Below are 16,265 nucleotides of genomic sequence, written 5' to 3'. Positions count from 1 at the left end.
TGAAAGAAAAAAACATCACATGCTCCAAAACGAAAAGCGAGAAGATCGGTGATGCAAGACGTCGTAAAAACAACCTGGAGAGCAAAATGAAAAACGGAGTAATGCTGTTAGATTAGAGTGAAATCATGTGTTGAGAGGGAAAGGGGAAAAGGAAAGGAGGGAGGTAGGAGTGAGGAAAGGAGGGAGGTAGGAGTGAGGAAAGGAGGGTGGGAGGAAAGGAGGAGGAACTTTCCCAGAAGGTGTCGTCACTGTAAAGAAGAATTTCCATGAAGCAGCAGAAAAACCCCGCAGACAGAAAAGAAAACGCTGCTGTCGGAGGATCCCTGATGGGACGTCACCTTCTGTTCTGGAATGAGATAAATAAATAAGAATTAAGAGAAATAAAGGCTGCTGAGGCCAAACGGTAGACAAACAAACAAACACAAAGGTAGACAAACAAACAATCTATTCTCCTCTGGTGGTAAAAAAAAAAAAAAATCACATTAAAGTGTGACACTTAGATAAGATTACAGCCTGGGGTTGTTGGCAGATATGAAACTGTTATAAGCTCATTATTAGGTCGTTAATGTTGACAGATGTTTGGCTGCAACTTTTCACAATTGACTTTTAATGTAAAATACAGTTTAATGACTGAATGTCAGCCTACAATAATCAAAAAAGTAGAAAAGAAATAAAGAAAATCAAGTCATCTTCATTATTAAAGACAGAGAAATGTGTTAAATGTGAAATTACATCTTGTATTATTCGAACAAATTGAAGAGCATGATTAGAAATGATCACGTTTCAGGAATATTACTGTTGATTGTTATCAACTGATCTGATGATGTTGTTTATTTTCTTTGTTTGGTAGACTTGTTGATTAATCACAGTCATTGATTGATTAATCGTAGTCATTGATTGATTAATCGTAGTCATTGATTGGCGGCAGCTCATCCTGTCCTGGTCTGAGTTTTATTCTGTATGAACACCAGAAGTCTTTATATATCAAAATTATAAGATTACCTTTCAGGTAAACTGGTAAAATGAGCTAATTGGGAACGTCTGGCTCGTTTACTCATTTCTCTGTGGATCCAAACCTCTGAGTATTAATTCAACATCTGAGACACATCTGGCTTCAAAAAAACGAGCCGAACAGCTGGAGGCCAGACAGGAACATGTGGTGACGTCCCGTGGGCAGACCTCGACGTCCTGCTGCCCCACACCAACATGGCGGCCGCGTTGACGTCCCGGTGGGGGCGGGGAGGTCCGGGGTGGGGGTGGGGGCGTGGCCAATCTGGGCAGCGTCCCGGAGCAAAGGGGGCGTGCCCGGAACAAAGGGGGCGTGACGCCGCTGATTGGAGGAGAGCGCTGAACTCCGGCTCCAATATAGAGAGACGGACCGGTGCGGAGCTCAGAGGAGTCGAGCAGCCGCCGGAGAGGAACGAGTACCGGGAGACAAGGAGGTGGACGACCCGTACCTTCTGTTGGACTATACCGGAACACGACACCGAACACGGTCACCGCGCTGCGTTTTAAACCGTACAGATCCCGTTAAAGCTCCCGTTCAGCAGCTTTATTCCGCTTCGTGTGAACCCACCGGAGGACCGCCATGCTCACCGTGTGCCTCGTGCTCTTTTTATCCTCCTCCGTGTTTCCAGAGTCGGTAAGTTGGTCCTCTTGAACTCTTTAACTCTTTAACTTGTTAGACACCGTTTTCCTTTGAAGTTGTTATTTCCGCCGTCGGCAGCGCGAGCTCACCGCTTCCCCTCCGGAGGCGTCACGTTGTCACGTAGCTGAGATTTACCGGGACGAGCCGCTGCGCACCAACCGATTAACCGATTAAAATGGGAAAGTTTGGTCGACTTTGGGGAGTAGCTGCGGTGTTGTTAGCCACTTAGCTTCACACAGACATCCGCAGCTGCTGGGATCCCGTGTGGGGGGAGGGGGGGGGGGGGGGTTCCTCTTTACCGATTTATAATCGATCAAACAGTCATGGTGGCCTCAGGTCTTATAACTGATGTTAAAATATCAGCTTCAAACAATATGCAGCTTCTTTCATGTTGAATTGAATCGACTTCCGGTGAAGTGACCAGGTGGACCTCACCTGAGGTGGACCTGAGGTGGACCTCACCTGAGGTGGACCTGGTCACCTCACCTGAGGTGGACCTGAGGTGGACCTGGTCACCTCACCTGAGGTGGACCTGAGGTGGACCTCACCTGAGGTGGACCTGAGGTGGACCTGGTCACCTCACCTGAGGTGGACCTGAGGTGGACCTCACCTGAGGTGGACCTGGTCACCTCACCTGAGGTGGACCTGAGGTGGACCTGAGGTGGACCTGGTCACTTCACCTGAGGTGGACCTGAGGTGGACCTGGTCACCTCACCTGAGGTGGACCTGAGGTGGACCTGGTCACTTCACCTGAGGTGGACCTGAGGTGGACCTGGTCACCTCACCTGAGGTGGACCTGAGGTGGACCTGAGGTGGACCTGAGGTGGACCTGAGGTGGACCTGGTCACTTCCCCTGGTGTTTTTTTTCATTGTGAAACACTTGAGTGTTTGTGGAGTTGAACGACATCAGCTGTTTGCTGGGTCATGTGATCTCTGCTGGGTTTTTATAAAGCTGCAGGTTCATTATCCATCAAACAAGATTCATATTTTATAGTTTCAGCCTCTTTTATCTCATCGAATGTTTCCTGCTGATATTTCAGTGTTTTTGGGGTTTGTGATGTTTTTTTTGTTTCTAAGCTGCAAACATTTTTTATTTTCTGGTGTTTTATTGACCAAACAATAAATAAACATCAAACATGGTCCTTCAGTAGTTTTTAGTTTTGTAGGATTAGAGCTCAAATTCAGTAGAAACTTGTCTTTGTGTGTTTTGACACCCCCCCCCCCCCACCTGTCCTCCCAGTTGGTCAGCCCAAATGGTGCAGCAGGTTTAACTACAAGCCTGGTGGGTTTTTTTAACACCAGCAACACCTTGAATGATCTGAAACCACGGTGGTCGCACTCAAGAGTGTTTTTGAACGCACCACAGTGGTCGCACTCACCTCGTCCGTACAGTCCGTTACATTCTTTGAAAGCCACGTAGCTTCTTCTTGTTCTTCTTCTTGTTCTTCTTCTTCTTCTTCTTCTTCTTCTTCTTCTTCTTCTTGTTGTTCTTCTTCTTGTTCTTGTTGTTGTTGTTCTTCTTGTTCTTGTTCTTGTTCTTGTTCTTCTTCTTCTTGTTCTTGTTGTTCTTCTTGTTCTTGTTCTTCTTCTTGTTGTTCTTCTTGTTCTTGTTGTTCTTCTTCTTGTTCTTCTTCTTCTTGTTGTTCTTCTTCTTGTTCTTCTTCTTCTTCTTCTTCTTCTTGCTGTTCTTCTTCTTCTTGTTCTTGTTCTTCTTCTTGTTGTTCTTCTTGTTCTTGTTGTTCTTCTTCTTGTTCTTCTTCTTCTTGTTGTTCTTCTTCTTGTTCTTCTTCTCCTTCTTCTTCTTCTTGTTGTTCTTCTTCTTCTTGTTCTTCTTCTTCTTCTTCTTCTTGTTGTTCTTCTTCCTTTTTTTAGTTCCCCTCTGGAATGTGACCTCTAGTGACCTTGACCGGCCCTCTCTGGGATTTTGCACCCTTGGAGGGATCTCAATAGGACCTCGGGGCCTTTTCATGAGGGACACACCTTCAGTTTTCCCACCGACCTCCTCTTCGTCTCGCTGCTCCACATTTTGGCGTCTTCGTCTGTCTTTAGGACGAGTTGTTGCTCCTTCATCTGTTCTTATACCTTTTTTTATTTTTATTTTTAAGCTTAACTCTCCTTTGATGGATATTCAGCCGTTGAACTATGACCCCCCCCCCCCCTCCCTCGTGGCCTTTTCTTCTCCCTTCCCACTGAGGTCATTATTGGTATGTGGGTTTGGCGTTCCCAGCTAATCGATAACAATGTTCTGCTTCCTGACAATAGAACCGGCTCTGAATGCACACGTTGTTTTTTGGAGCCTCAGGCACGACAGGAATGTTGTTATTTTTTTATTTTTTTTATTGAGGGATTGATTTCACATCCACTGGACGCCAACAGGAAGTCATTGCTTCATTTAACTAAAGTCAAACAACGCTGCTCAGTTATTTTTTTATCAGTTTGTCCGAGACGCCCCGACCCAAACAAACCGATCCGGTTCTTTTCCGTTGACCTCAGCGCTTTCTGTCCATGTACGGCCACGAGTCACCGAGCTGGAGGTGAACGATAACAAACCGCACAGCTGGTTCATGAATCTCAATCTAGTCCCAAAGAACAACCAAATATTCACCTTTAATTGTGATGCAGAACTTCATCTCATCAGAGAGGCTGGAAACAGCATTTGTTTTTGTAATCTAAGACATCCGAGCTCCTTCATTTACCAAATGTGCTTGAGATCGCAACTGTGGTGGTTAATCAGGGTTAAAGAAAAAAACCCTCTTTATCCGCGGAGTTAATCCAGCGAACCTCCGCCTGCTGCCTCCGGGCCGGACTCCATCCGTTATATCTCGGAGGAATGTGACTGCTTTCTGCATTTAACCCCCAAATCATTTACACCAGAATGAGCCCGTCTTTTTTTTTTTTGAGGAAGTTTTTTCTTTTTGTGTGTTTGGCCTGACGGGGTGCAGTGAAAGGCGTCGTGGGGGAGGAGGGGGGGAAGGGGAGGGGGTGGTGTGATAAATAGTACGACGAGGATGTAATAATGGTTCCTGCATTGCTGTCCGCTGGTCTATAAAATCCCTTTGGGGTCGAGGAATGTTTGGCAGCGAGAGAGGAGGTTTTTTGTCCTTCCTGCCCGCGATGGAGAGCAGTCCAGAAACGGACTCCCCCCTCCCCCTCCCCCTCCTCACCCCACCCCACATCCACCACATACTCTGGCAGTTGTAACAGGAACTATACGAATACGTTCGGGGCAGAAGTCGACCATAAAACCCTCCTATTCTGGTTATATCACTTTCATCTGTTTTTAGGACTCTTTTCTTCACTGGAGCAACTTTCCAGTTAAGCTGCGTGCTTTCTGCTTCATGTTTAAGTGCTTTCGAGGCTCCGATTATAATCACAAAGGTCTGCTGCAGCCAGTTATGTCACTCATAAAATGTTTTTTTGTGCTCGTTGGAAAATGTCCAGTGAGTTTCGGTTCCAGACCGCCGAGTTAAATGTGGAGCTTTCGGTTTTAAAGTTCAGTTAATGATCTTGTTATAGAGGAGCGATTAAAACTGTCATCTGTATGTCTATAAATTCATAAACTCGTTAAATTGTCATCTTTAAGAGGATCCAGGACCCCCGAAGTCTGCAGAGACGGCACAAATACTTATATTAACAATAACAACACGCCCACATTAATCTAATAATTTAAGTTTTCTCTCTTAAATGATTAAGAAAAGGGTGAAACCATCCCGTTAGAGTTGGTACGCCCGAAGATGTGAATCAATCAGCAGCTTCATCTCATTTTAGTTTCAGTTGAAAACAACAGCTGAGATTTGAACTGCAGAACAGGATGTGTGAGGTCTTCATTAATCTGATCGTTCACATCGTCCATGTGGGCGGCAACTAATTGTTGTTTATTGATTACTTGTCTTGTCCATCAAAAGTCAGGAAATGGTAAAAGAAAACGTGTGTGTGTGTTTACTGGAAGCGTTGCGTCGCCTCCTCGGTTGTTGTTGTGTATTTTAGAGGAACATGAAGCCTCGCTGTGTTTCCACTGTGGACCAGAACCAGCGAGGCCCATTTTGATGTCGGGCCGGGACGCCCTGTCAACCTATCACCTCCTCCTCCTCCTCCTCCTCCTCCTCCTCCTCTGCCTAAAGCAAGAACATGTGTGTCGGACGGGAAACAACGGAGGGAGCGAGCATGAAAAGTTAAAACGCTCCACAACACTATCGGTTGCAAGAAAGCTGCAAATCGTCACAAAGAAGCAGCTGAATCCAAATAACTTTTGACATTTTGCCTGAAAAATAACTTTTACCGGTTTATTAAAACGGCTGCAGATGAATTTTGCCGCCACTAAACTCTTATTGTGGTTCGTCAGGCTGATTCTGATGAAGTTTATTGTGATGTTTGTGCTGTGGATCGTTGGAAAAGTTGAACAGTTAAATGATCTGCAACCACGTTGATGATCAATCTGGAACTTCAGGATCAAAGAAAAGTGAAGAAAATTTGCTTATAAATTCAGGATTTGATCCTTTTCTTTGTTGATATGACGATAAATTGAATATCTTTTAAGTTAACTTTCCACACAAGCTGTGTGCGTTGTTGACTTATATAAACCTTTATTCTTTGTAATGGCCCTTTATTTTACATTTAGTTTTACATTATGGGGCTTTTTGCAGCTTTTCTTTGGTAAATTTTTTTTTTTTTTTGAAAATGTACTTCCAGTAAACAAAAAAAAAGTGTGTGTGTCCTATACCGCATACTGTATACACACACACACACACACACACACACACACACACACACACACACACACACACACACACACACACACACACACACACACACACACACACACATCTTTGGGTGGTGTGAGGGCTTTCCCCTTTATTTAGACATCCTTCCTGACAAATGTACCTCAACAGTGCAGCATCTCTTTGATGTGTGTGTGTGTGTGTGTGTGTGTGTGTGTGTGTGTGTGTGTGTGTGTGTGTGTGTGTGTGTGTGTGTGTGTGTGTGTGTGTGTGTGTGTGTGTGTGTTTGCCAAACGGCTCCCAGTTTGTCCGGCGACACCGAGACGGTTTATCTGCTCTTATGGGGACATTATGTAAAGAACACACTCGGTTTTTACTCTGAAGTAAACAAAGCTGCAGCCAGGAGACGGTTATTCTCGTGAGACTGTAAACTGACACATTAAATGTCTGATTAAATGATTTTAATAAATCAAATGTCTGAGAATAATCAGCAGATTAATTGATAATGATAATAATCATCAAGCTAACCTACTTTATATTTACTGGATGATGGTTTTCATGTCAGGATGTGAATTAACATGTTCCCCCCCAAATACTGATCATTTAATGAGCTTTAAATGTGCTGATTGGTTGATTTTTGTTGTTAAAGACAAATCCGACTTTGTTTCAAGCCTTTATGCTAAGCTAAGCTAACTGGGAGATAGCTGCAATTTTATATTGTGAATGATTAAATCTTTTCATCGAATTTTCCAAAAACTCAACTACTACTGATATAAGTCCATATGAGTGATTTATATGAATATCTAAAATATATACCGCTAGCTGTTATTTCCATGATCCATTGATCTTTGTTTATTTTTGAAGCATCAGTTAATCGCTCTGTTTTTATTATTAGAAACGATCACAAATGTTCTAAAAGCCAAATAACGTTTGAAATCTGAGAAAAATTAGCAGAATTGCTAAAACCAAACTCTTTAATCTGCTTAATAGTAATTTTATTTTTGTCAAAAACATGAAGCATCTATATTCACCTTGTCAAATGCTGTGGTGATGAAACCCTGGCCCGCGGGCCCCAGATGGGCCGTCTCGGACCTGAACGTTGGTCAGCAGGTGGATCAGGAAACCAAGTTTCACCTGTTTGATATGAAGACTTGTTGCGACTCGCGTCAGATCGTCATCAATCACGTCTGTTTGATGTTTATTGGACTTGAGCTGATAAATCAAACCAATAAAAACCTCATTTCACGTGTAAATCGATCCAAACCGAAGGATTCCCGCCGGCGCTCCGATCTTCGCCTTTCTACTGGAGATGAATGGAAGTTATTGTGAACAGATTTTTTTCCTCGCGTGTCTGAAAGGAGTCGAGCGTCTCAATCGCTCCGTTGTTTCCTGGAAGGATTCATATTCACGGCTCTCCTGAGACAGAGTTGATTTGTCTTGGATGGATGTTTCCTGTTTTCTTATTATTTCCTGCCCTTCCGGCCGATCCAATAAAAGCTCCTCGGTAGAATAGTCTATCGGCTCTGCGCCCGTCTTTGATCCGAGGCAGCGATACCGACCCGCCCGAGGGAGCGACATCAAAGAGCTGGAAGACGTTGGAGAGACGGCAGGAAGAGGTTTTGAGCTATTTGTCCACCGGCCGCTGACTCGGTAATAAACGGGACGTCATCGGCGGGAGGAAGTGACCGATGAAGGAGGCGTCCATCAGATCGGACGTTCCCTCATCAAAACGCAATTAGGCTTATCGGAGGAGAGCCAATCAGCTGATCCGACCGGAAACCAGCCGGTTACACAAGGAAACGTATTACTGAGGAATATCTGTTGTTTGTCTCAAATTACGACAATACCCATAATCCTCGGCAGGAGGAGGCACTTTTCCACCGCTGCTAGCGACTCGACGTCGCGGTTGTTTGTTGCTGAATCTTTTGGTGTGCGTCCGTCACCTCGATTCGCCACGTTGTGCTCGATAGAAATCCAGAAACAGCTGGTTGAGTTGAGTTGATGGAAAAAAAACTAGAAATGTGGGAACATTTAAAATTCTTTTTGTTTCAGAATTCATCCAAAATGAACCCAACATTTCAAACTGGGTTTAAGCTGCAGCCTCCGGCACGGAAAACTGAATTTCCAACTGATCGGTTGCTCGCAGGTGTAATGATGACCTCTGACCTTACGTCTGGGCCACGCCCACTCTGGACTCCTTTCAGTCTCCAGCTGTTACAGAGGTTTTAACGGGAGCTTGAATCCATCTGCAGACGGCTGCGTGCTTCTTTTAATGTAGGAAAGGAAACTATCATCAGTCTGAACACGAGGAGCCAGAAATCCAACAAATCTGAGCTTTAAATAAATATATTTAAATGTTCCTAAAGAATCGAGGCGCGACGTGGACGACCAGACGTTGAAACTTCATGAATGTCGGGGGAGTCGAAGGTCGCGGGACTTTCCCGTGATGTCATCGAACCTCGCCGCTAGTTGGAAACGCTGCTATAGGAGCAGGAGGAGCAGGAGGAGGAGCAGGAGGAGGAGGAGCTTCTAATCCGTCCTCCAGGATTTCATGGAGGTTTTTTGTGATCGTTACTTTCAGAAAAAGTTAGATTTATTTTATTTATTTTTTTGCAGCAGATTTTCTAAAAACTTTCCGTTGTAATTTGTGGAGTTTCAAGTGAATTTGTTTCGCGTCAAATTGAGAAGAGAAGTTGTATTTGGTGGTGAAACGGAGGATCAGAGCTTCTCTAAAGACGTACTTTATGACGTTAACACTTTCAGCACAGATTCTGCTGACGACAAGTTTTTTGCAGAAAAATCACAAATCTCCAAATATCGCTGCGTCGGCTGAATCTCAGGTTTGGTTCACTTTTTATTTACTCTGACCTCTGAGGCGTTAAAGTGCCGAAGCAAAAGGTTAGAAAACGACATTAACTGTCTTTTTCTGGAAAAGGTCACAAGACGTTGGACGCCACAAAGAATAAGGAAGCACATTCCTGCGCTGCTGTTTCCTTTCTGCTCTTCGACGTGTCCGTCCTCCTCCTCCTCCTCCTCCTCCTCCTCCTCCTCCTCCTCGCTCTGAATGGACCAGATGCTCCGCTCGGTGTCGGCAGATGGAGGGATTGTTTCTCCTGGTTTAATGAAGGGGGGCTGCTGGGGGCTTATCCCTGGTTACCTCCGTCATTGATACGCTCTGGAGGCGTCCACTGGCCATTGTTTGGTGTGAAAGGAGGAGCCGGACCTGAGGACCCGGCTGGCTGATGGGGGGGCTGATAGCTGGCTGATGGGGGGGGGGCTGATAGCTGGCTGATGGGGGGCTGATAGCTGGCTGATGGGGGGCCTGATAGCTGGCTGATGGGGGGGGGGCTGATAGCTGGCTGATGGGGGGCCTGATAGCTGGCTGATGGGGGGGGGGGCTGATAGCTGGCTGATGGGGGGCCTGATAGATGGCGGGCTGATGGGGGGGGGGGGGTTCTGGGGTGGCTGCGGTCCTGCCCGGCCGCCTTCAGAGAGCCGGAGGGTTTCGGACGTCCACGCTGAGACGGGACAGGAAACGGTTGTTTAAGTTTTTACCAGCCGTGTGGCGTCTTCCTGGAACTGTACTTTATGAACTCCGAGTGAAAGTCAACTTTTATTATTTGATATCTCCGGAAGATACGTCACATGGTCGGGTCACACGGTCGGGTCACACGGTCGGGTCACATGGTCAGCGGACCTGTGGCTTGTTTGTTTTTGTTGCTCGGACACATCGAGGCCAAATGAGCTCCGTAATGAAGAAGTTCTCCCCGAACAAAGAGCAGCTCTGTTGGGCTGCCAGACGACTCTGACCTTTGTCTGATAAAACTTTATCCGACTGCTAATCGCCGTCTAAAGTCTTTTATGAGAGCAGTTTATCTCTGGCAGAACTCAGGACGACGTCAAATAATTGAGTTTCAGCACAGAGGAGCTTTTTATCGACTCAAATGGAAAGCGGTGAACTCCGCTGCCGCAAACGGAAATATTAGTCCTCATTTCTCCATTAAATCCATCTGTTGGGTTCAGATCCGGCTGCTCATCGGTTGCTGCACATTAAGCAGGAAAACACGCCGTGAACCGGCGGCGGTCCGACTCGAACAACGATGCGGTTGAACTCGGTGATTCAGGAGGTTTCTGTCGTCTGCAACGTTTCCACGGAAACGTTCAGTTACACATCCAGTAAATGAATCAATAACGAGCAGAGTTGGAAAAGAGGGCGAGTTTGTGTCACCGCGACCCGAACGGATGAGCAGATCCTGAAGACACTCGTTCGTGCAGCCGACCGGGTCGGCAGGAAAATCAGAGGACTGATTTCCATGTTGGTTACGTAACCTCGGTTCCAGCTCGACTTCCTGTTTGACTCAGACGAGCGCTTCTTTTATGTTTCATTGGTTTTATCGGCCCGCTGTCCTCTGTAGAAACGTCTTCAGGCTGAGGACACTCGGCTCTGTCCCTCTGCTGCGGTTGTTGTCCCGGACTCGGTTTGTTTGTTGCCCAGACGGGGAGGGGGCGTGGCCTCGGTCCCGTCACAGCTCCGCCTCCCGTTGAGAACGTAGTAAAGTTAGAATATCCGACGGTTTCCTTCAGTACCTGAACGCGGCAGCTTTGATCTTTTCTCTGCCGGCGTGTCGGGACGGGTTGGACGAAGCCGCCGCTCTTTCAAACCGACGTCCACGTTTCACCGCGGGGGTCAAAGGTCGGCGGCGGCCGGAGGAAGGGCTTTATTGACACGGCGGGAGGCTGACAGATTAACATTTTGTCTTTTCTGGGTGCCGAGCTGTTTATCTTTCACTTGTGTGGAAGTCAAATACACAAGAAGCAGCCGCGGTTTAAATCTGCAGCTCAACAACTAGAAGGTGTTCGGTGTCAGGAAGAAAGTTAAAGTGGAAAACCAATGAAGTGATTAGTTACAAGTAATACGACAAGTTGAACGGACCGTTTGTTTATTAACAAGCATTCAGCAAAGCAAAAGATTAAACGTCCCAAAAGAAGGAATTTGATTTTGATAAATGGTTTAAAACTAAAGATTGTTTAGATGAACTGTGGTTCGTTGTTTTCTCAATAAAACATCAGAAAACGAATAAACGTGTTCGTCACAACATCCCGGAGTCAAACGTGACGTCATCAAACGTCACATTTGGTCATGAAAAGCAAATATTTCTCATTTTAGAGCCTCGAACCAGCGAATGTTTGACTTTAAAATAGTTTGCAAAAAATTTGCATTTTTGTCCACGAAACTTCCCAGAAAACCATTTAAAATTAGAAAAATTACAAACGGTGAAAATAAAAGATTTAACTTAGAGGTTTGAAAGTTAAATGAGTGATTTTAACAAACAAAATCTGCCAATAAAAGACACAAATCCCTCAAATTAAACAACAAATATTGAGTTTAAATGTAGAACGAAGCTCGTTTGTAGTCTGAGGTTAAAAAAAAAAAAAAAAAAAAAAAAAAAAAAAAAAAAAAAAAAAAAAAAAAAAAAAAAAAAAAAAAAAAAAAAAAAAAAAAAAAAAAAAAAAAAAAAAAAAAAAAAAAAAAAAAAAAAAAAAAAAAAAAAAAAAAAAAAAAAAAAAAAAAAAAAAAAAAAAAAAAAAAAAAAAAAAAAAAAAAAAAAAAAAAAAAAAAAAAAAAAAAAAAAAAAAAAAAAAAAAAAAAAAAAAAAAAAAAAAAAAAAAAAAAAAAAAAAAAAAAAAAAAAAAAAAAAAAAAAAAAAAAAAAAAAAAAAAAAAAAAAAAAAAAAAAAAAAAAAAAAAAAAAAAAAAAAAAAAAAAAAAAAAAAAAAAAAAAAAAAAAAAAAAAAAAAAAAAAAAAAGAAGTTTTCAGGGCTTTAAAACGTGTTTGAAACCACAGAGTGAAGTTTAACTGGCCTCAGGGAGGATGGAAATATTATGACCTAACAAAGCAGCCGTTGGCACGAAGGAGACTCAAACGGGTCTTTACGGGAGAGATTCCTGAAACGTGACTCAACGGGCTTGTTTCAGCACGACGGACACACACACACACACACACACACACACACACACACACACACACACACACACACACACACACACACACACACACACACACACACACACACACCCTCTGTTCATGTGTGAGGTTTAAATGAGAACATAATAGAGCGGTGATTCACAGCTGGGGGGAGGGGGGGTACTTTCAGGAGGAGCTCAAAAGGACAAAAAGATGTGAAGTTTTTAAATGACTGAAGACTTCAGGACTCGATCTTCAAGCTTTTCTCACCTCGTCTAGTCTGTTTGGTTTTAAACCTTAATGCTGACTAATTGCTTTAATGGTAATTAGGCTGGAAGAGGTGGGGGGGAGGGGAGGGGGGTTAATGAGATTAAGGGGGGGTGATGAGTTGTCGTGTTGAGATTAAATTAAAGTTTTACAGCAGCAGTGCTGTAGGTTATTCTAATTATTGGTTAATCTGTCGACTCAAACTGATGAATTTATTTGTCATTGCTGTTTTAAAAATAACTTTTATAGATTCTCGATGGTTGCAGATTTATTATCTTTTTTTTCTTATTATTTTTATGCCAATATAGTTTTGCACGGTTAGTAGTGAAACATGACTTTTGTTGACGCTTATCTGACTTTTAAATGAATTAATTTAACAAACTAATTTAATCCTCTCAAACAATCGGCTGCAGTAAAATATATATTCGTGGTTCCGAGAGGATGAATCCTGGAAATCCAAAAGTTGACGCGTTTTATTTTTTGCTACTCGAAGGATTGCAGTGAAATATTTTTCCAGATGAATTTGAATGTTGTGGTAATTCCCTCGATGGCCACCAGGAGGCCGAAGCTTTTACTTTGACTGTACGTCGTTTTCTAATTATAATGCAGTGTTTTTCACGTGAACATCCCTCTGAGCTCGCTCGTGTCTCCGGTGTCCCAGCAGGTGAGGGAGACGGAGACGTGGATGCCCATGAAGACCACGCAGATGGTCGCCATGGCGATGCACGGCGGCGACCCGGAGTCGTCGGGAGACTCCCCGAACGGCTCCGACTTCGCCTTCACGGACGACGAGGACGAAGACGACGACTACGACACCGACCCGATCTACGAGGACGACGAGTTCTCCGGGTCCGGAGACAAAGGTGAGTTCTACGAACAAAAAAAAGATTTAAAAAAATAACGTAATAATTTAGAGATGCTTCTTAAATTTTGATATAAAACATTCAGTAAAGATTGTTTGTTTCCGCAGCAGCGACCGTTTCACCTGGAGACTTCAGACCGGTCGAGGTGAGAAACTTCTACGGTGGTTTTGTACATTTCAGGTTTTACGTGTTAAAGACTTCTCGCATGAAGAACTGATTTCTTCTCGCCGTCATCGTTGATCGTTCTTTTTCTAATTCTTCTGCCTTTTTGTCTTCAGTCTGACGTGAACGACAACAAGATCCCCGAGCCGGAGCGGCCGACCGTCGACGAGGTGGACGTCGTCCGGAAGAGCAACGAGATCCCGTTGCTTAGGAACGAGGTGCTCGAGGAGCAACCGTCCAACGTCCTCATGTCCCACGCCGGCGACGACAGCATCTTCAACAAGACGGAGGTCCTCGCAGGTACGTAGCTCAGAAACGCAACGTTTCCCGTCTCCTGTCGTCCCGTTTCAGAAGTCTGACCTGTTATTGTTTCTTGATCTCGTCCAGCTCTGATCGCCGGCGGCGCCGTCGGCTTGATGTTCGCCGTCCTCCTCATCCTCCTCCTCATCTACCGCATGAAGAAGAAGGACGAGGGCAGCTACGACCTGGGGAAGAAACCCATCTACAAGAAAGCTCCGACCACGGAGATCTACGCATAGACACACACACACACACACACACACACACACACACACACACACACACACACACACACACACACACACACACACACACACACACCTCACTCCCTTAAAAAAAAAAACCAGCCAATCAGGGCGGCCGTCTGGCCTCGCAGTGCCTCATCATCTTCACCGTCGCACGTCCTCCTCCTCACTTTCTCTTCAGCGGAGCGACGTCCGACGACACAATCGATCGACTGACTCCGCCCACCTGACGTGTACTAACAATCACTGGTGCTCTCTTGGCCAATCAGAGGCTTTGTTTTGGTTCTGCCAGATGAGGAAGAGGAGCAGCAGGAGTGGACCGTTTCAGCTGTGGTACGCCCTCATGTTGTTGTTGTTGTTGTTGTTTGTCCCTCGTGTCAACAGAAACAAGCGAACTTTATCTTCCGTTTAAAACACTAACGCTCGGTACGCTTCACGTTAACGGTCCCGTTATTTATTCTCTCCTCGTCTTCCTCGTTCTGCAGATTCTCATGTTGTCGTAGCAGCTGAGTGTTTTTATTCCTTTTATATATATTTTTTTTTTCAAAAAGAAATTTCATGATGGGAAAAGAAAAGATTTTTTTTTAACTGGTTTTAATTTAAAAATATATTTCCCAGCTCTGATCCGATGTTAATAATTACACCACCTTAATTATTCACGGTTTCTGCTACGTGAGATGAATCGGCTCATGTCCTGTAAACCTTCATTAAAATGACCTGAAAAGGCTTTTTTCTTTTCTTTCAACCCTCCTGACGTAGTTTTCCTCCTCGTTCCTCCGTCTGCCGCGTAGCACCAGATAAGGAAGCTAAAATCATCCCGAAAAGGAATTTACAATTACTGTACGAGCTTTCACAGCAACGCTCAACGTTGTTATATGAAGCCAGCAGCTTAGCTTAGCATAGCATAAATACTGGGGGGGGGGGGGGGTGTAGCTAGCCTGCCTGCCTCAAAGTTAAAACCCGCCGACCAACACGACTCAACGCTTCAAGAATTTAACGCTGTAATTGTCAAATTCTGGATTAAATTGTGCCTTTCGTCTGATGCTACGACTTCTTCAGTTGATTAGATCTGAAGTTCCTCGGTTATAATCTCGACTTAGTCAACATGAACGTCGGACAGTTTCTCCAATTTGTTTTTGTTTTTGTACTAAATTTCAAGAAAATTGACAAAATAAATATTAGTTTTCATCCACTAATGCTCTGTTAGTGTTAGCAGGTGGGTTAGCCGCGTGAGAAGCGAAGGCTAAACTAACCAGCTAACTAGCCTTCCATTAACTGGACCGATACGAGTATTGATACGAGTATTGATACGAGTATTGATACGAGTATTGATCCTCATCGGAAACTCACCACATCAATTGTGGACATTTCTGTTGGCATGGAGGTGCTCCTCCATTAACTGTTCGGGTCTGGAAGCGTTGAGCTCCGTGATCCTCTTCGGTACTTTCTTTGTAAATCAGAGTTTGTTTTGTTTTGTTTGTTTTGTTTGTTTGTTTTGGTCAATAAGCTACACTGACTGTTAGTTAGTTTATATATTTTAATCTGGGGTCTACGAGCAGTCGCCGAAGCTTCGACGAACACGTTCGCTGCTCACATTTCTTCGCTGCAGACGGACGTTCTCCCAACGATCTGCAGTCTTCACATAAAACTACCACCGTAAGAAACATATCAGCTCGGTACTTGGTCACGTTCTGGCAACAGAAATATCTACCAAATATTTAAATGCCAAATTGTTTTATTTTTGTTTCCTTCGCAGTAACGTTCATGTGATTTACTGTAAATGTAAATGAGTTTTGATACTAACGCGCCGCCTCGTTGTTCTCCAGTGTTTTTATTTCTCCTCCACCAGATCAACAAGCCCCGCCCCCTTTTTTTTGTTTTGCATTAATTTAACTGTCAAATTATTTTATTGCATTCTTTCAGGTTTGGGGTGTTTCGCCCTCTTTAAGCTGTTGTACATGTGATTTAAAGTTTTATATACACTAGTTTGAGATTTTCAGAGGCAAATAGTTTTGAAACTTTTTATTTTGTAAGAGTTTCTATTATCTTTTAGACATTTTTGTTTTTTGCTTTTTGTATTTATGTTTTTGTTGTTGT

General features: G+C 43.9%; 1 protein-coding gene across 1 annotated transcript; it reads left to right on the top strand.

The window, feature by feature from the left end:
- Positions 1 to 1,385: 1,385 nt before the first annotated feature.
- sdc4 (syndecan 4) lies at positions 1,386 to 14,212 on the top strand. Its single transcript, XM_069714135.1, has 5 exons — positions 1,386 to 1,642; positions 13,260 to 13,461; positions 13,569 to 13,606; positions 13,740 to 13,923; positions 14,011 to 14,212. Exons 1-5 carry the CDS (start codon positions 1,589 to 1,591, stop codon positions 14,160 to 14,162), a joined length of 630 nt encoding a protein of 209 aa, XP_069570236.1. The 5' UTR covers positions 1,386 to 1,588; the 3' UTR covers positions 14,163 to 14,212.
- Positions 14,213 to 16,265: the final 2,053 nt, after the last annotated feature.

This window comes from Brachyistius frenatus, unplaced genomic scaffold, assembly GCF_029030835.1.
Source record: "Brachyistius frenatus isolate BFR_SWC_R1_liver_20210118 unplaced genomic scaffold, ASM2903083v1 Contig_126, whole genome shotgun sequence".
Taxonomy (NCBI): domain Eukaryota; kingdom Metazoa; phylum Chordata; class Actinopteri; family Embiotocidae; genus Brachyistius; species Brachyistius frenatus.
This window is presented reverse-complemented; position numbering and strand designations above follow the sequence as displayed.